Source organism: Anneissia japonica, unplaced genomic scaffold, assembly GCF_011630105.1.
Source record: "Anneissia japonica isolate Jap-2015-1 unplaced genomic scaffold, ASM1163010v1 scaffold287736_len1891122_cov214, whole genome shotgun sequence".
Taxonomy (NCBI): domain Eukaryota; kingdom Metazoa; phylum Echinodermata; class Crinoidea; order Comatulida; family Comatulidae; genus Anneissia; species Anneissia japonica.
Genome location: NW_022756106.1, coordinates 1,854,116 through 1,875,912, shown reverse-complemented (window position 1 = coordinate 1,875,912; position 21,797 = coordinate 1,854,116). Strand labels below are relative to the sequence as shown.

At 33.0% G+C, this 21,797-nt stretch overlaps 1 protein-coding gene and 1 long non-coding RNA gene across 11 annotated transcripts in view; one reads left to right on the top strand and one right to left on the bottom strand.

Annotated features, from left to right (window-relative positions):
• LOC117123876 (single-stranded DNA-binding protein 3-like) overlaps positions 1 to 21,797 on the bottom strand; it is a 62,684-nt gene that overhangs the window by 10,170 nt on the left and 30,717 nt on the right. For 6 of the 10 annotated variants that reach the window (XM_033269915.1, XM_033269918.1, XM_033269919.1 and 3 more), the window contains exons 5-10: positions 19,730 to 19,805; positions 5,541 to 5,599; positions 5,247 to 5,311; positions 4,739 to 4,781; positions 3,556 to 3,591; positions 2,317 to 2,371 (exon numbers count right to left, since the gene is read on the bottom strand). In XM_033269915.1, coding sequence (XP_033125806.1) covers positions 2,317 to 2,371; positions 3,556 to 3,591; positions 4,739 to 4,781; positions 5,247 to 5,311; positions 5,541 to 5,599; positions 19,730 to 19,805 — 334 coding nt within the window. Of the gene's footprint in view, positions 1 to 2,316; positions 2,372 to 3,555; positions 3,592 to 4,738; positions 4,782 to 5,246; positions 5,312 to 5,540; positions 5,600 to 19,729; positions 19,806 to 21,059; positions 21,120 to 21,797 lie in introns of all 10 variants that reach the window. The other 4 variants (XM_033269921.1, XM_033269923.1, XM_033269925.1 and 1 more) reach the window with 2 other exon arrangements.
• Positions 8,348 to 21,709, top strand: LOC117123877. Its single transcript, XR_004447901.1, has 5 exons — positions 8,348 to 8,471; positions 12,631 to 12,805; positions 15,580 to 15,741; positions 20,098 to 20,195; positions 21,071 to 21,709. It is a non-coding gene; the product is annotated as an uncharacterized LOC117123877 (long non-coding RNA).

Here is a 21,797-nt window from a genome sequence, read left to right as displayed (position 1 = left end):
GGACAAATATGCAATGTTTCAATTGCAGTGATCAACTGCATAGTGTTTACTTTCTAGATGATGGAAAACAAAATGTGAAAGTGAATATAAACTAATTAATATAGCTAGGATAATGTTTATGCATAGTTACTGTGGTGATAAGAAAAGGGTAGCAGTTAGAATTAAAGCAAGGATTACAGAAAAACTGATAAACTTTTTTATCCATGAAGTTGTATGCCCTCAATTTTAGATAAATGTGGTACAATATGAAGTGGCCAAAGTTGTTTAGAATAATAATATAAATATTATAGGTATTTCACAGCGAACATTGTAAAAAGGGTTTTTCCATTTCTTTTTTATATGTACTTTCTTTAATTTTTTTTTTTTGGAATCAAAAAAAGGAAAGATCTGAAGCACAATTTTGATAAAAATAATATAATATTGATATATTGAAATCCAACTATTTTTGGTTAAATTAAATTTAAGAGTTGTATAATATTATATTATCTGTCATGTTGTTATAATTTTCATCCTATTACAATGTATTTTAGGAATTTGGTAACAATTCCACCTTCAGCCCCCTTTCGGCACAGAGCAAGATGCACTTGGTAAGTTATAATATCAAGGGTGTAAAGTGCTACCTATGTTGGTAAAGTCATTTTCCCAAAAGAGCACTCTCATTTTTCTATATACACCTGTATACTATAAACATAATGTGCAAGCTAGGAGTGAGTATCCACAATGCAGTAGCTGCTGTCTGTGTTATGCATTAGGGAGGCAGGGTGGTAGTATGGCTAATGGTAAGAAAAAAGTATACATGTGTTTAGTGTTAGCATAATTATATTTATAGTAAACGTTATCGTTATAAACACAACAGAGGCTCCCTAAGCTGTTGATTCTTGTGAGTTTGTATGAATGCCTGTTACAGTTAGAATGGAGAAATTTGTTCTGCCAATGATTTTATTATTATGTGATTAAGAAAGTTAAAATCGTTAAACAAATAGACAAATAAACAGATGAAGAACTAGCTGGATATATAAACACAGAAAAATCATGAGACAGATTGACTGATTGACAGTTAGAAGGTAGATTGATGGATGGATATTTCATAAGCATATTTTGTAGATATCATTGTAAATTCTAGAGTAATGTTCTTTTTCGCAGGTAAATTAAGTCAATATGAGTGAATCGAAATAATGAATTAATGAACAAATTTAATACTGACAGGAATTACGATAATAAATTACTGTATATATTTTGAATCAATTAACACTTTGAGACTAATTCTAATGTTCTATATTGATATTGTTGACCGAAGATGACACTATTACAAACCACATGGACAGCTTGAGATGTAGACACACAAGTAGTCAAAAAATAGCTAAGTGGCCAAGAGTATAAGCTTTCCTTCAGTAATAATGACAAAAAAGCATTGACTTTTAAATTTAAAAACATATAATTACCAAAACGTATACTTAACCAAATTGTCTATTTAGCTTTGAATTCTACGAGGTACAGGAGGTTGAGTGAGAGTGGACCAATTCCACATCAAGAAACTTTTGACTTTAATTATAATTGGGTATTCTAAAGCTACTTTACCCCTAAGCTTACTGTAAACATGGGTTGAGTCTGAACACGTTTTTACAGTAAAATATTTGGCAAAAACAGGTTACAAAATTTGTATCCTTAGAAAATAAGCCTAATAAAAAACACTATTTTAGGCTTTTTCTATTGGGCCCCTAGTTGAGAACTCTGGTCTAGCTATCAGTTTTCAAAGTTGTAGAAATAAATGATTAAGGTATCCCTTCAGTTTCTCTTTCATTCTGCTCCTCCACACACCTTCTTTAGATGTGTATTGAGTTGAAAAAAAACCAGAATAATCAATCAATAATTTAACTAATAAATGATGAAAATTTGATATTAATTAAGAAGAAGTTATTTAGTTGAAAAGCTTAAGAATGTCTGTTGATTTGTTGGTGGAAAAATCATTTTTCCCTGGTAAGTAGTGAGATTTTATATTGCGTGAGCGTAAGCAAGAGATTATAAGTGAAGCAGAAACAAGCTGGCTGATTGGAGAACAAAGGTGTGATGTCATTGCTTATTGCCATCTGATTGGTTTAAGACCATTATTCTATAATTGAAGTACCTGATCAAGCAAAATTATAGCAGTTGTGATTGGTTGAGTATAGCTGAGAAAGTCTTGTTAGTCCAATGAACACTCACGACAAAGCACATCAACTCGCCTTGAGTTGCAATAAGATTTACAGTGTCGTATTGAGAGTCATTGCGTATGTTGGAGCAAGTATAGGTCAAACAATGAGCAACCACAGTACTTACCTTGTGGACTTGGCATGATCGGTGTTCCTGGTGGGCCTCCTCCTCCTGGTGGACCCTGAAATTAAGTTGATTGGCACATCAGAAAAGCCCAGTAAAACATTTTTATATAATTTAAAGTGGTCACGAAAGCCGAACACTCACTGCTTCCGACGGTTGTCGGCTGCCACAATTCAAAGGAGAACACAACGCCACGACGCAATCGCAGAAAATCATTTTAATGATGATCTATTCAGGCTGCCACCAACAATCAACAGACGTTGATGTCGCGTCGTCCAGTGCTCACGGGAAACGGAGTTGGATTTGTCATATGATGGTCATTGCAGTGAGTGCCCAAACTCTTTGTAGCCTGCAGCTTAAGGTTAAAGTTCATAACCACTACTAACGGTGTGTGGAGAGGACTTGGCCAACAGTGGCTTGAGGTTAGGGACTTTTATTTGTTCTAATGAGGGGTAGGGAAATTCAACAAATGATGGTTCCAAACCAAATCATTCTGACCAATTTTTGTTTTCTTTCTGCTTACAATGTCAAGATTTCCAGAAAACACAATGAACCACTACCCAGGTGCTACAAAAAGCTTATCAAAACTTAGGAACTTGTTATATTGTTAGAAAATCCAGAAATTCACAGTAAGAAACATGCATACGTACTAATGGCAACGGTAGCATCATAACGATACATCAAATCAAATACCCAATCATGTGACAAAGGTAAGGAGGGAGGGGGGGGGGAAGAAATAGTGCAAGGAGGGATGTAGAGCAGGGAAAAGAGGACTGAAGTTCAGGAGAGAGACTTACAACAAGTAACGTATAACTAATTCACATGCATATGCTAAAAACTCAATAAAAACATTCTTTTTGTACAGTTAGTTTCTGAAAATATAGGATGATGTTAATGAAATATAAATAAAACCAAAAATAAACATAATTCACATTAATGTATTATAATAGGAAACAAAACATAACTGATAAAACAATGATAACAAAATCAAACCAAAGAAAACAATGGAAACACAAAAAGAAGAAATACAGAAAGAAAGCATCAACCACGTCCATTTTGTAACTACTACATTAGGTCATTATTTAAATAATTTTTGTAAAAATACCTTTTTTTTACTAAGTTATTCCAAAAACTATACAGACTAACTCCAAAAATAATGTATCAACTAGAACTAAAATACCAAAGTATATATAAATTCAGCACTGTGATTGGTTAACATGCAAACAGACTCCGCCTACTTACAGAGAAATTGACAGGAGGAGAATTAGAGTAGTTCATCTGATTGGTGGAAAGTTTCAAGACGAAAATGAGAGTAAGAAAATTGAGAGCCAATCAAATCACGGTGATTGGGTGGAAGAAAATAAACTTAATCTACGATGATTTAATCAATAAATGATCATGATGTCATCAACCACTGATGTCATAAATAGCATCAACTAATGATGTTGTCATCAATGATGTCACTAAAAAAATATATCAACAAATAAATATTCATTTATTGTTTTAATATATAATTTATTTATTAAATGTTTAAAATTTGAATTAAAACTTTATGTAAAAACCTACTCCATTTTTTCTTCATTATTTCTTGGTGATAATCATTAATAATTATATATTATTACTGTTCCTTCACAACATTTGTTTATCCAAAACTCAGTAATTCTTAGCTCTATATTTATTATTCCTTTATTTTTAATAAAAACATGTTTAATTTCCTTCTTTTAATACTAATTCATTGATTTATAACTCTCTCTGTCAGTGGCAATTCTAGGAGTCCTGTAATGTTGAGACCACACTGATGGAGAAGAGCACAATAATCACATTGGGGGGGGGGGAGACAATGGGGCCTTCGATGATTAGGTGAGGGGAGATACCTCACAAAATAGGGTAATGTTACACATTTTTTACTACTAGAGCGTGATTTTATTTTTTGGGGGCCACTAAAGAATGGGGGGGGGGATGGGACGTGAGTATATTTAGGAGGGGTGTGCACCCCTCCCCACACGTACCATGCCACTGCTCTTTGTTCAAAAGCCCTTTTTATCTATTAAGTTGCAGCTCCCTTCTAGTTCATCTCATCTATAAAATTAACCTTCCCTTCATCCAATACGCATTTAAGAAATTGTAAATCCCTGCTTTCAATAACTATTACATTACTATAACAACATCCTCTTTCATGTCTGATCTGGCATTTTATATGATTTTCAAAGTTTTTTTTAAAAAAAAACATTTAAAAATGTTTTTGTAGAAAATATTATTTGTAATGTCGTCATCTCCACAAATCGGGTTTAAAAAATAGTTTATTATTGGGAGGCTCGTAATTGGAAGATGTTACTGTGTGGTAACTAGTATAATCTCTGATTCTGAAATTGTTAGGCCTAAGGTTTGTAAGGTTTCTATTTGTTTGGCAGTATGTTCTGCTTACCGTCGGTGTGCTTGCTTGCCAGGGCCTACCCCCACCTCCAGCCCTAGAAGAAAATACAGCAGGAGATAAATATTAATAGTAAAATATCAAAACAAACATCATCACAACTTTCATAATCGAACATTTTATAGTATTATTTTAAAACAACTCAGTGAGTTTTATTATCTTTTTTAAACAGCGATTTAATGACTCGTCCAAACACCGGTAAATCTTGAATTTTTTAATTGCAATACTTTTTCGTTTTGTTCAAGTTCTTATTTAAAAAAAGAGAGGCAATTTTTCAGTACATATCATTGTATAAATGCTATACATATTAAATTATCATTTTCTTAAAGTAACAATTTAAAAAAAAAAATGATTTGAGGATTTCTCTTAAAAATGGCCAGAATAAAAATTATAGCTCACAGCATGGTAAAGACCCACAAGGACAACATACTAAAATATTCTTGAAGTAGAAAATGGCTTTGAATAACAAAACTCCAAGAAAAGGTTAAAACAAACTACTTACATGGATATCGGCATACCAGGTCCTGGCCCCATCGAATTGTTTGGTGGCCGCATTGGCCCATAATTCTAAAAGCAAAAAACCAACATTTTTAATCAAAAAAGAAAAAAAAATATAAAGTTATTAGGTAAATCGTTAAATAATTTATCTCCATTGCACTTCCGGCAGTAGAAAATGGCATAGAAGAGTTTTTTACATTATGTGCTATATCAACTGAAAATAATAATAATAACAACAATAATAACAATAATAATAATAATAATAAAATTATTATTATTATTATTATTATACACTTACAGGCTGCATGGGCATTCTGGGATGTGGCATTCGCATTGGGCTTCCCATATTTGGATGTCCTAAAAGAAAAAAATTAAAATTACATCATAAATCATAGCTCAAAGCAGAATTTCCGTTGGCACTTAATTTATCACGATCACTCGCAGAAAATCTTTAAAATAATCCTTCAAACACTGATATCAAAGCTTCTCATGGCATAAGTAATTTGTCAAAAATAAAAATGGAGGGAAGAAACCTTTCGTATGTGAAATTTATATGCATTATTGAATAAGCAAAGTAATTTTGTTTCCTCATATGTGTAACCAGTGAGAATACAGCTCAAAAGCAACCAACCGCACACAATTCCATGTTTCATAACTAAAGAGTAATAAAAAATAGTCACATTAACTAAAGCAAATTAAATTCATCACCAACGATCACTAGCGCTGTGTGCGTACGTGTGAGAAGAATGTTACCGGAGGATTTATGATACCTGACAGGCAGCGTCCTCGAGGGGCAGATCTCAAATTATAGTTTTAATCAAGAAATAGAATGCAACGTACCAAACATTTCGATTAATATCAAGTTTGTAACTAGTATCTGAAAACCGCCTCTTCAACTCAATATTCTCTAATGTTGAAGCTATCGGTGTCAAAGTGTGTGTAGCTGTTATTAAGATAGTTGGAAATAATTATATGAAACACTACAACTTCACAACCAATTCGCCAGTCTTGTGTGAAAGGCAGTCTTGTGTGCAAGTGTAAGTGTGTTAAATATACAAGAAGAGTATACTGAACTAAAAAAAATTATGCATTTTTAGGCAATAGTATCCTTGAAAAACCATCTGAAAGTCTTTCTACAATATGTATGTATAAGATAAATGGGTATATCATTTAGTTTTAGATCTAGCACTGCAGGCTCAAAGTGCTTAAAGGAAAGATTAGTACAGCAGATTCCTTCTCCCCAAAGGGTCACTTCGAGTGTGAGGGACTCGGTAAATCGGTGCCAGCTACTATTGTCTGTCCACAACAGGGACTTTATAGACTAGTGCACCAGAGTAAACCCCCTCCCCCCTACACGCCTTGAAAGATGTACTGGGTTCTTTCATGAGGTTATTGTGTACACCTATTCCATCTCCATGGTAATATTTTGCATATTATACTTAAAGGACGTTTCTTAGAATGGGATACAAAAAATAATGGAACTATAAAATATTAGAAATATTTGAGGCCAATATGTAGTTTACATTACAGGCAAATGATATCAACGATACATATTTAAATAACCCAGTAATCTAATAAAGCTAGAACCAAGCATGTGATATTTCCACAGAAATTGAATAAAAAAAAATGCAAAGCTAAGATAATATAATTTATAGACACCTTTCATATTGAAATCCTTAGCTCATTTCCGTCTCGCATTCATGTGTCCACTAATTTATAAATTAAAGTCTGTTGGCTGTGTTTAACCATTGGTTCAACTGTTATTTTAATTGCTGTTAAAACCTAGGCAGGTGAGCCTTCAGTTTAAAGACACAAAGTGAAAACGACTTTGATATAAATGTAATTCTTTTCATCCTTTGTTAAATTGTTAATGATTGTTCTGGCTTAGGGGTAGTGCAAGATGTACTGTGTAGCGATTAGTGTTCAAAAACAGCCCTTTTAGAACTGTTTAATCATAAAAGAATGCTTTAAAATGTCATTAAACTGAAATAGTATTGCGACAGATTTGGAGAAAACAAAGGAAGAAATATTAGAGCTAAAATATCATCAATTTTATAAGTAGTTTTGTAAAATTAAGACATTAATTAAGAGCTCTAAATTTATCATTTTTTCTATTTAATTCTGTAAATGGCATGCTCCACTCTGTTAGATGTAAATTAAAATAAAAAAATAAATTATCAACTATTATGGCAAGATTAAGGCTCGGGCAAAAATTGTCATTACCATTCTCATTATCATTTATAATAATGAGAAATACATAAATTATATCAGTTATTTTAATGTCTTAATTTTAAGTGTTTTCCAGATTCTATTACAAATAATATTATTCTAACTTATTGTATCTGTGTGGCGTAGCAATTAAAATAAAGGCCGTGGTAGATAAATTGTGTGTAAAGGCTTGAAAAATATAGCTATATTCTATTATTTAAACAGAGCTATATAAATTAAAAAGAGATTTAAGTAAACAAGTAAATGTTATTACTGTAGTACAGGTTGATCAATTTCTGACATGAATCTTGCTTTAAAATACTGTATTTTTAATGCTTAATAAACTAGGAATTCACTAATTCTACTGACATCAAATTACTAGTATTAACTACTTGCGTTTTACTGTGATCCTTCACATAATAAATCAATCCGGCTAAATGCAGGCATGCAACCTGCGCCTTTTATCAAAATAAATCTAACGGTCCACCCTAAAATATTGCTCGGAAATTGTCCACAAACAAAGACACTTGGTCTCTAAGAAATACATCTGTGGATCTACTAATTAATCAAATTCTGAGATTTAAGAACTTTTATTGGAAATATAAAACACAAGAAAAAAGTTTAACATTTGAATATTGAATATAAGAACAATATGAACAGAGCAGTATAGAGTAGGATTATCAGGCCATTAATACCATTGTCTTAATACTATTCCCATGCAGTAGATACAAACCATCTTCAATGGACCTGACTGAATATTATCCTACTTCAACACTTTAACGAGGACTACTAAGCTAATAGATGATTGGCTAGACTAATCAACCATCAATAGCCAATCACAGAGAGCCTTGGTTCCACTCAGCTAGCTCTTCTTAAAGCTTCATGGCTAGACTGAGAGTCATTGATACACATGCTATAAACATGTTTTCAGAGTAGTCGTGTATATACTGAACCACCAAGAAAAGTAACGGTCAGAAAGACGGCTGCATAGGACACTGGTTCAATCATTCACACAGTCAAAGTAAGTACTAAATATTCATAGGTGGTCTATGATCAACCTAATCTATATATCACTTTTGCATAATAATTTAATGTTTTCATTCTGTTTTACTCCATAATAAAATTAGTAATAGAGGAATAAAAGAAATCAACTATTATTCCTAATGTGATTCATCTACCATTTAAATCCAAATACATACAACCCAATATTTTAACATGATTATCATGAATGCCTATCATCAGCGATCATAACAAGATTGGTGCTTTTCTATTGTTTATTCGAGTCCTGTAGTGCACACCGAAGGGAATTATACAAAATAACTTCAGACAGTCATTAAGCTGGTGGGAATATGGACGGCATACTTGAACAGTGGTTTCACGTATTGACTCATTCCATTCTCCCGGAGACATTCATGTCATTACATAAATGACACCATGTCAATATGGGCCATCAATCTTTTGATTGACATCTAATCAGACTAATCAAATTTTATTTTACATGCCCAAATATGGTCATGATGACATCACATCATGAACATATTATTATAGGCACATCATGGCTATATAAATGGGCATACACCAGTTTTTTATTGAAAAAAATATGATAATCTGGACAAAGGCTTAACACAGCCACTGTTGGGGGTTATTGTCAGGGAGAAGTTTTGAAATACTTTAAGCTCTGTGCACTACCAAATTTAAGTGACAAAAAATGTGATATGCCCATATTTGGGTAAAATATGACATCATCATAACCATATATGGACACATCACACAAATTTGTCACATAACCTTTTATAGTGTGGACTTACACAAGGCACATTCATAGAAATTTTTTTTCAAGGAAATTTTAATAGTAATATGATAGATCTTGTATTGAATGTAACTGCCATGACAGCCACTATTTTAGCCAGTGGATGTCACAGCAAGAAAATCCGTAAGCTGAGCTAATGCTACAAGTTTCATCGAAACATAGAGATCACAACCCATGAAATTATTAACTCTAATCAATCATTTCAGGCTATGAATTTAAATAAGTTCATAAATTTGAGGGGGAAAAGGGGGAAAAATAATCATAGGCCTGAAGATAAACTTTCCCTTATAGTGCACATCAACATGCAGGTTTCCAGGAGCCTTATTATTCAGCCAGTTTTAAATGAAAACATTCTGAACCTTAGACGTGTTAGCAATTTGATGCAATACAGGTCAATATCCATGTTATTTGCTTCCTAAACCACAGTCCCATGGCAAGTTACTTTTTGCCTATATTCATTCAATTGTTGTTGAAACTGTAAAAATCCTCAATCTTAAACCTCGTCATTGGCTGAATCATGTTTTAAAGTGAAAAAAAAAACCACTAGTAAATTTATTGGGCAATCTTGAGTACTATATACACAGTAAAGTTTTTATGTTCATTTTATTACACCAAATTAACACAAAACAATGTAGGAGTCGCTACGAAAGTCTAATGCATCTTAATCTATATGGAAGGACTAACATTCTTTAATAAGCCTCTAACAACTTAAATTACTCCGAGCACAAATAATCACTGAGGCTCGCTTGATCCTAAATTTGCGAGGTGATTGGTAGAGAATCACTCTAACCTTAACCTTACAAATATACAGTATATTGACTCTAACCTAAAAGGAATATCATTAAAAGACAGTGGGTATTATCAGGTTTAAGGAGAAACGGAGATACGTGAACGCCTATAGTTATGTTCTGTAATCTTGAATTTACGACGTCTATAAACTAAGCGTTTAACCATTGTCATTACGCTATGACCGCTGTAAAAATAAAGATTTTAAAGAAAACACACAAAAAAAGATTTTAACCTTTAATGAAATTATACGATAAATTCTCACAAATTACAATCGTAAAACAGGTCATCTCATAGGTGCAACACATACAAATTTTCTATTTTAAAATCATCTGTCTCATGTGAGTGTCACTAATAAATGAATTTACTCCTGAAATGAAGCTACTTAGTTATGAATGCATTAATGCGGGAAAATAAGATTTTAATGAACATTTAAAAACCCGTAAAATGGTAATATTTGGAATATTGGCTACTGTAACTAACTCTTGTAAATAATTGTATCATTTTGTATATTCTGTTTTATTTATGTCCTTTGTTTATTTTTTTCTAAGTTCTATACTAATTTGTTACATCGGGAAGACAAATTTTACTTGTATTTTCTGTACTAGTGACAATAAAAGGAATCTTGTATGTTTTACATTTAGTTCCATTTTTAGCCAGCTAGATTGGATTGGATTTATTCGGTGTAAACACCAAGGACAACCCACGAAAGTCTATAAGAAGACTTATTTCCAGTGGGGTCCTTCTTGGTGGTGATTGGGCAGCACACACCCCGGGAGACAATCCCCTACTCTTTTCTGAAGCGTGTACTGCATTCTTTAACATGCACATGGGCCATAAATGCACAAGGAACCAACGGCTTAAACGTCTTATCTGAAAGACGGTGCGCAATAATTGTAACTTGTATTTCAGCCCTCCAGCTGAAACAAAAGGAGAGGCAGTGATGGGAATTGAACCGGGGACCTAGAGATCACGCAGTGGCTACCACCAGATTAGCCGACTGAGCTAAGCTGTATCAATACCATAAAAAGCAGCAAATCTTAGGAATTCCGACGATGGAACAGGGTGGTCTATACATCAGACACACAAAAATCGTCAAAAAATCTTCTCAAACGTCTTATGCATGTATATACAGTACTACAAAAACTGTTCAATCTGAATATTACCTTTACAAATTCAATACTACCAGTGCAATAGCAACTAATTTTCAGGTGTCGATACATATCTAAATAAGGGCGACTGTGAATCGATTATTCTTAAAAACAGAAAACCTTTTTAAGGATTACTACTCCAGGACATATATTGAAACCATCAGCGTGATTGATAAGGAAATTATAATTGCAATAATCAACAGCTGTTTCATTTGGCAATAAGTGAGATTAGAGACGCTGTATCTATCCATTCAAATTACATACTGTACACCATACCATTAAAATGCTGCCACTAAAAATCGCATTGATTTGGAAAAGGAAATTGCCAAGATCTAAAGAATACTGACACCTGACTGGATGATCTGTTACCACTCAAAAATTAAATCAGATCCCTGCCCTCATAAAATTTTGGAGCCTCAAAAAATAAATTTACTCTATGAAATAATTTTTTTATGGAAAATAAAAATTCCTGGAGACGGTAAAATATAAATAGCAGAATACATTACAAAGACTCCTTTTACTACTTAAAAAAAAAAAAATTAAAAAAAAATTATTATTTACCAAAATGTTTATATATATTTAGTACCCTCAACAAAAAGATAGTTTCAATTTTTGAACATGAAATTCACAATTAATTTGATTTGGCCTTGTGGACCAATATGAATCTTCAGAAACACTATAAACCAGCAAGAAATGTTGACAACACAGAAAGAAATAATAGACATTATTCAACATTTTCATTGCCATTGGCCACATTGTGACATCACAACGGATTCTCTCCCTACAACAGTACTCTCTTAGACAGTCATATACAATTGATCGGCATTATTTTCCCCATCCTCATTTATGTCATCAGACCAAAATCGCTTTAGTCACCACCTGCTCATTGTTCCTTGTATAATCCCACTTTTATATTTACAATTTTGAATAATATAGGAATTTCATTTATATTTTTAACTATAATAGTATATGCTAAGTACTAATGACAATAATAGATTATAAATTAATGAAGTAATCATTGAAAAATGTTAGTAGGATCCAATGTACAGTATAATATATTTTTAGGTGTAATTTTTTTTAAATAATTCCAATAAGATAATGAAAAGTAATCTAAAAAAAGAATGTATACCAAATAATGACATATTAAAAAAAAATATTATTGATCACTCTAATTTCCTTGTAAAAATGATGCGAGTGGATGGGCAGTTTTTAATTTATATTTTTAATTGAGCAAATAGAGTTGCAGACTATCTGAGCTTTTAATACAGACCCCAAGTTTATACGACATCATATTTTATATACATCATATACATCATGAATAATTAGTTTTTATATTAATACATTTGAGTTTTCTGCTCTGACAAAAAATTGACATTTATTATTAAAGAATATTAATAAATCAATATATTCTTAATACTTTCATTTATAAATAGATGAGGAAGTATCATCGATTATGAAGATTCAAGCTAAATAGATTACCTGTACTCGCATTGCTCAAAATCTGTCTATGGGGACATTATTCTTGGACTGAATATAAACAAGATAGAAGCTAAACTGATAGTCTAAAGGAACAAGGACTCACGGTGCTTCATAATTCAACCGGTGACAGTAAGCAACATAAGACTCTTTATCCTGTCAACATAGCCCATAGCTAATAGTTCATCTTCTTAACCCCCTTATCAGTGAGTAATTAGTCAGCTAAACATGTCCATAAATGCTATGAATCTACTATTTATTCCTATAGTTCATCCTTATCGCCACTATAAGGATTTATCATCCTACTTTTGGGTGAATTCTTATCAAAGTTTGGTGCCACAAAGTCCTCTCGTTTTATCTCTTCTCATTCAGGTTACAACCAAGCAATCTCCTCAACTAACCTCATACACGATTCACACTACAGAAATGTACAAAATATATGTACCACAGATATTTTCCTTAGCAAAGATATGTCAGCCGTGAGAATACATATCCTTGTATTAGAACAAGGATAAGGTTTCTTTGTAAAAAAATAAGACCTCCGATTAAGTAACGATCTGTGCACATCTTAACTGAGGGCAGCTTATTTTCCACTTTGATGTTGTGCATATCTTCATTGTCTGTATCTTAATCATACTGCACCAGTGTTAGTAATTAGTTATGTAAAAGGCGACAAATCTCGGTAGGGAAATACCGATACCTGTTAATATTCAGTACATTTCTGTCATGTGAATTGGGTATAACATTATTTGGTGTCTACGGTCACCTCTCGCCCCCTTTCAAAGTATACCACCTGCTCCAAAATGGTGAAGCAGGACTTGATGTTGATTAATACCCAAACAGGTGGGAAACCATTTAGACTTCAGATGTACTCCTTCAATATTCTACTAAAGGTTACAGAACTTGTATGACAAAAAATGCCTATTATTATTAATATTCATGTCATGCTAATCTATATAGGGAATGTGCTTTGCAGTATACAATGGCATATACTACTGTGCTATTTTATATCATGGCAGTAGAAGTTCATGAAATTTGTTGTGCTACTGAATTGTAGCATTCTATTATATAATTCTTTATATAAGAATCACTTATCATGCTTCCACTAACATACACATCAACACATGTTTTCGCCAAATCACTACAAAAATCTATTAACTATATTACCAGCCAATAAGTTTCTACAGCATATTAAAATATTGAAACACTTACGCATCCATGGTGATATTTTTTATAGTACAAAAATCATATGCATTCTACTATATAGAGCACATAATATGAATACTTAAACCTTGCATTATACCACATGGACAGTAAATATGTCAACTGGATATAATTGAAGATGGTTGATGATAATTTGATGCTTTGTAGAAGTAAACAAGACCATAATCATGTAGCTTTTAACACAAAGTGCTTTAAGAAATGTTCTGAGTACAGAAATTAAGTGAGTATGCATCTTAGTGTCTCCTAATGCGTAAGTAATGCAAGTCCTCGGAAATTAAAGTTTGTAAGCCTAGTAATACCGAAGTAAATATGAAAATAGAAAATGACCAAAAAAGGAGAAAATTCTTGTTTCTGTTAGCAGACTATTTTTGAGGTTTCATGCAGTTTTTATTTTATAGCTAAAGTCCCCAACCCCCATATCCCAAAATAAATAAATAAATAAATTGATATTAAATTAAATCAGTTATTGTGAGTTAATTTATAATACAGTAATGTGGTCTAAATACACAATTTCTTCTACCATTCTTAACCTAAGGCTTTTTTAATGCAAGGCACTAACAAGAAACCCTAGGTCACCCCAAATTGGTTCAGCTTCCTGGTGGACTTGTTGAACCCCCTGTCAGAAAATGTCTTTTCTAGGCCTGGCACAGCAGTATGGTTGATGGGAAAAACAGCATAGCTGTTGATGCCACAGGTAATTATACAACACTTCATGAGTGGGGTTGTGTTAAGTCACAAGGTAAAAAAAAACATCATATTATGGGATTCGGACCTACGACCCTGAAATTATAAGACAAGTACCTCAACAAACAACCCATAGCTTAACTTTTTTACTTTTTCCAGAATGATTTGATGGATATTACTTAGAATTGTTGCTGTAAGTTTAACACTAGCTCACAACTCAATCACTTATATCTAAAAAGTGAATTATGTGTTGTCTATGGATAAAAAGTAAAGTAAACTGGCATCGACTACATTGTGAATCTTGCAGATCAGCACGGTGTATGCGATGAATGTTTGATGATGCATAACATACACGCATTAATGTAATGATATGAGCGCCACACAGTCCAGTCCACCATATCATACTATTCTTAAAAAGGACACGTATGGAAATTTTAACACAGTTGTTTCAAGGAAATATTAAGGTTTGCTGTGTCCAAAATCTAAAACTTTCATGGATTGCAAATGCGATATAAAAAATTGTGTGCGATCACAAGCAGCAATAAAATTTTGCATGATCTGATGACACGATTTTAGCCAGTTTTATTCTGTAGGGCGCTCAAGCAAAGTGTAAACATTTGTTTTTACTATTAAAAAGCAAATCAGAGTCAATCTCAGGAACATTGTTAACAGTTACGTGTAAAAATTGTAAAACATGCATTTAAGCATGGAATTTATGTCCACAGCTTATATGTGAGGAAAGTAATTAATGAAGGAAACTTCAAAAGGCTTTTACATACAATATTTTTTCTGAAGCATCTATTATTACAAAAATATGAACAAAAATTAGCTTGAACTTTTGCTATTTGCAATTCAAAACATGTATAATTTTAACAAAAGATGGACTACGTAAGCATGTATCAGAATTATTATTATTATTATTGTTATTATTATTATTATTATTATCAAGGAAAAAAATTCAATTAATATAACTATATTTGTACTTCAATTCTCTTCAGTGGTGGTCATTTTATCTGTTACTACATTACCATCTAATACAAGTTTGACATCGGGAAACAGGAAGTGTTAAGCACTGGATAAAGAACGCATTTTCAAAGATGTCATTCTTACTATTTTCGATGGAGTTGACATTAGGTCAGATGCCTTTGACCTTAGTACCAGTAAGTAGTTTTTTGTTTTTTTTATTGTGTATAATCATCGTAATCATCATTATTATCATCACGCAATTCCCCGGCTGTCCAATGACCCCCAATTCTTCTGTCACCACACTTAACGTCAAATCAGACAGCCTCTTACAACGCAACTAGACACGACTTGTCCCATTGGGCCTGCGTGACTTAAATGCAGGTGTGATAGGTCTGCACCGGCACCAACCTTAAAACCAATGTCATAGGGAATGATTTTTATTTTAGCTTAACTCTAAACCCTAGATTAGAAAGAATAAGCAATCGAGCTATGTCCAAATATTAATATGAAGACTACAAAATAAATACTTGATAAAATGAAAACTGAATTGAGGTGAAATTGACAAGCAATCTTAATTTGAAATTGGATAAAATCACTAAGTGCTATTCAAAATGAGTGTGACAAGGCAGGATTCTGTATATATAATGTTTCACATGTTATTACTGTATATTGTTTCATAAGCTAAGAAATACTTCCCATCACAGTTATAATCAATCAAATTAAAAGCAAACTTGTCAAAATAAAGTAAAGATAAACACACTGTAAAGTTTTTTTCTACAATACTTAACATTATAGTCAATGGCTTCAAAAAAATCTATGGGAGGCAAATTGCGCAATTGTGTATTATCCACATAATTATATTAACAAGTGGGATTACAGACACTATTGCCATTGTAGTTTTTGTAATTATAGGCTTCATATAAACACAACCCATATTTGTTCAGCAGCCTAGATATTATTACATCAAATAACAAATGCTGTGAAAACATACAACATTGTTATGTTTTTTTCTTTTTGAATTTTATTAATCCATTTTTATGTTAGTTTCATCAATATGGCTATTAAATGGATAATCAATAATGGCTGCCTACTTTCACCAATGCATGTATGAACAAATCACCGTTCATTAAACAAAGCCTAGACAAGGTCTCAAGCAGAAAATGTATGTAGTACAAATTAATGTTGTGGAAAGACACAACATCGAGGGAAAAAACTATGGTGCTCTGAAAAAAGGCCTTAACATCGGATGGAGATAAAAGGCAAGTACTACAAAAATCATTTTCTAGGTTGAATGTTTTAAATTTTTAATTGTGTTTATCAAATGTAAAAGTGAACTCAATTGTACTTAACCATTCTTTCAGTCCTGCACAATTTTATGGCAATTATCCTCAAGCCTGCTGTGATACAGTATATTTATTGATTTTATAAAATTGTTGATAGCAGTGTTGTCCCAATCGAACAATTTTTACTAATTGTTCATAAAAACTCAGCAATGCACACTGCGAAGTGTGAGGCATTACCTCTTTTGACTGGGGTTTATGACTCTGAAGAAACAACACACATATATTCATAGCCTAGGTATACAACTGGAATGATGACTGGCCAGCCTAGACTACCTAGGCCTAATCAGTAGTTTTATTTATTTCAAAATCAAAATTTGTACCGGTTGCTGGTTATTTTTACTGGTAAAATTGACGACTAAAACGGCTTCGGGAAGACATTGGATAGGCTAATAGAAAATGAATACATACAGTATATGGTATTAAATACTGAAGTTTTTCATGCCAAAAATGTAAAAAATAAACCTCATAACTTGCTCTAATGTCTAACTTAATCTTTTGGGACAGACACATTAAGACTACACCTGCATTTAGCAAGAGTACTCAAGATTAACAGCCTACAGGCTGATTGCCTTCCCATGGAGGGACATGTAAATATTGATTACTATTACATTTATGATATGAAATATCATCTCATATTTTGCCGTTGTCTAGGAGTATATAAAACTGTTTTCGTGTTTAGCTGACCATAGGAGTTTAATATTCACGGTTATTAGGAAGAAGGATCAATTATGTATTCTACTCTACTAATTATTCATCGAATTAAACTCCAAAGTTGTTCAGGTTCTGTTACGTGGTGAAATTGATGAATGACTTGGTGATGTGTACTGAATGAAATTTATAGTGTATACTCCAAAACACCTGTGCTCCAAACGTTATTGGAATGGTGCAATTCCCCCGGATATCAGTGCCATCTCCTGCAACACATTTGCGAAACAAGCCACAAATATCCAGTATTGAATACACAGAAACCAAACCAATGACATGGTAAAACTTTAAATAGAAGCTGTGGGCTTCTGTTTTGTTCTTTTTTGCTAGCTTTGTGAATGGACTTCTTTTCGAAATGGGCTTCTTTTCGCGGCTACTTTTACAAACTAAAGACGGAGGACTTCAATTTGAGATGGGCTTCCTCTCAAGATTAAGCCATAATAATAAATAATAATAATAGTTGGATTTGAATAGTGCATCATGCGAAAAAATCCTCTATGCGCTTGGTGATTGAGCTCTTTGAGTTTGACATGATCTCAATTACCCATGATCATAACAATGGATCTATAGGCTCTACTATGATTACAAGATGCTGCATTGAACATTTTAGATAGCAATTTAATCCACACTATCTTCAATATACCAACTGAAAATTGGTGTACTTTTGATACAGAGCAACCTATTATATGAATAGGCAAAAAGCGGAGCTAGCTTGCAAAATAAGGTGTTTAAGGTGATTTTTAACTACTTGACAGTGAATTTTTTAGGGTAAATGGGGAGGGGGAGGAGAGCACGATTATTTTTTTTTGGGGGGGGGGGAAGGAAATGGTGTGCGGCACACAGCGCACCCCCTAGAAATGAGGCTGCATTTAACAGAATTACATCTGCAAAAATATAGTTAATTCAAATGCCACAAAGGCCCACACATGTCTTTTTTCTAATCTGTCTCAAAGCTTCTTTAGTGTAAATTAATGTTGTGCTACCAGAGGCTAAACTTGTCAAAAATCTTGGCTGGGTTTCTTATCTGCAATCGCTTATTAATGATTGATTCGTGGCTAGGAAGTGCGGACATGGCGCAGGTGTGTTGGATCTATTACACTGATGACAAATTAATTGGATCTGCTGAATGGGTGTCAATGAATAGATGCACTGTGTGTCGAATGTGTTAGTGAGAATAATGATGTAGTGCAAGATGAAAGATATGAGCTGGATGGGATCTAGTAATGCATCAAATGGACTGTGTATAGAATATACTGAGCATTTTAGTAATAATTTTTCAATAGATCAGATCCACTGTAAGAAGAGAAACTGCATTCTAGAAAGGTGTGTAACTTGTTTAAGCCAGCCTAGATTTGCATGCATTAGTTAGGATCCATTGAATAGATAGGTAATATTTATATACTGGATATTAAACTGAATACCTGTAGTTACAATGTGACTTAGATTCTTTTTACTCTTTTTTTTTTTAATGTTTTTCAATTTCATTTTTAAGAAATCTACAAAAATTTTAAATTTAATTTTGTGTTGCTGAGGCTGAGCTTGGAATGGGGATATGGGTTCTACCTCATGAAACCTATGCACATGATCAAACTGCCTTATGAATCAAGTACCGCTGGCATTCCTAGGCCTACACATCACACGCTATTAACACTCAATGCGAGAACACATTTTCGTAAATCTAATTCAGTTTTGCGATGTAAAGATTTCTTCCCAATCAATTTAATAAACACGGATGCAAATCTCTATTTTAACCATGGACTTTATGAGACTTGGGTGCACATAAAATTTACAATCTAACGGAAAGGAATGGCACTACGCAACATCTGTTATGCATTGCAAATAACTGTTTGTTTGAACTAGGTTGACGAATGTGTTGGCATTAAATCTGTGAAGGTTTAGCAAGTGGATACTAAATAAAAAGTTAACAACAAGCCGAGATCATTAATGTTTTGTCATACTGAATTGTTCACAGCTACAAAAATCCAGCTACTCTGAAGAATAAATCATGTTGGTTACAGAAGCTACTGTCTCTACTATACTAGGCGGACTTTAATCTTCCAGATTTCCACTCTCAATCAAATAAAGCCGCACTGAAGAAATAAAGATGCGAAGATACGTGAAGAGCTAGGCTTACCTTGTTGATGCCTCACCGAGTCCATTGAGTTCGGCATTATTGACGGAGAATTCCCAACTCCTACAGGGGTCGGGGGCTAGTGGAAATAAAAAATTAGAACAGAAGCTTGAATTTATCCCTTTTGTAGTAGAGCACACCCTTCAATTTGAGACTCTTCCAATATCCCCCTTCATTTAAACCACTTTTTCAAAGAACCAAATAAAAATCTTGGATCTTTTAACACAAGGCTGACCCTCTAATTGAAGATTGAACCCCAAGACTACCCCAAATTTTCAGTTCTCAAAGGTGGTCCCGAATTGAAGGGCGCACTGTATTCAACAATTTGCAACATACTGTACAACAAATATTTTGATCATATTTTGTTATAGGAGCTGGAAAACTGAACGTCTTAAATAGTATCAAGATATATTTGGGGAAGTTAAGGCAGCTGAAAATGAAGATCAAGTGACAAAGAGAATTAAGTCAGGTAAATATATTGTTATTCATTATCTTTTCTTTTCTTTTTTCTTTGTTAGTCTAGGTTCATGGTTTTTTTATTCTCTTGTCCGTTTCCTTCCGTTGTTGTGAAGCGCCTCGAGGTTGGTCCAACGGGAGGCGCTATACAAATCGCAAATTATTATTATTATTATTATTTTTCACCAAGGCTCAATCTTCATGCCAGAGGTCTTAATTTAAGGACTTTAGAAAAGCAAGGTATTTGTTCTGATCAGGAGAACTTCTAAATTAATAAATAATAAATGAAGTAATTATCAAACCAAATACCAATTTAAAAATATGATTTTTTTTTCCTAATTTAAGTTCAGGTCTCCTTTCAATTAAAGACAACTTTGAGGACCAATGTTTTCATGGTCTTAAGCAGATTTGGTCTTTAATTAGAAAAAAAATCATTTATAAGGATAAATGATAGATGTATATCTCCTACTAGGGCCACATAAAAGTGGTCTTTAATTGGAGGTGGTTGTTAATTGGAAATGTGTTCAATTACAGGGAGAATTATAATCATTAGTTCATCACAGAAATTACAGAGGGCAGCAAACATAATTTGTACATCAATAAGATAAAACAATAGAGGGCACTATAACCTTTTTCTATATTTTCAGCTTAGCAGACAGGGAAATAATATTCTAATTGTATGGACATAGGGATCGCCAGTCAGAATAAAAAGTTCACAAATTAGTAGGGAAATTTATACCGTACACATAGAGTATATTGTCAATCCAAAAATACCAATTATCATTTCGAAAATAAACATTTTCATTCTAGAAATAGATTTTTTTTTAAAGTACACACTAATGAAATAATTACATTGTTATTAAAGTTTTGTTCTTACCTGGCTGGCAGGCATTCTGACGGGACCACGAGGACCAGGATACCGCGGTGATATAAATGGCTGCACAAGAAAAAAACAGTAAAAATATGCACAGGGAAAAAAGGTCTGGTAGACTGGCTAAACATACACCAACCCAACCTTTTTATAAGGCAAAAGGTAAGATTATTTATCGCTACCAATCATGTAAATCACAGCACAACATAGACATAGAAAATACAAATTAAAAAAAATTAACCCTCATGGAAGACACATATAAAGCACCTTTCAGAGAATAACATTTAAATGGTATTAACAATAAACAATTGAAATTTAGGTTGGGGAATCCAATTTTGAGAAAAATATATTGCCCATATTTTTTGTTTTTGTTTTTTTTTGTAGACCCTTAGTTTTGTTGTATGTTTTTTTTTTTTTTTTTTTTTTTTTTTTTTTTTGTAGACCCTTAGTTTTGTTGTATGTATGTGGCAGAGTTCAGTAAACTTACAGTCTGTCAATTGTAGATTTCATGATTCACATCTATAGTAGATCATGCACTGATTATGTCTTTAGAAAAGGCCTGCTATTTACACGTTGGGGTGAAATTGGCTAAGGGCTGAATTACCTTTAAAGATAGGCGAAGGAAGAGGGTTGCATATCTAGCATAACCAATTTATATAGTATTCTATAACCAGAGGCACCATTGATGCTAGGGGCTGCTAGTGATAGGAAAAGTTCGTAAGCCTACTACACTACTATACAGAA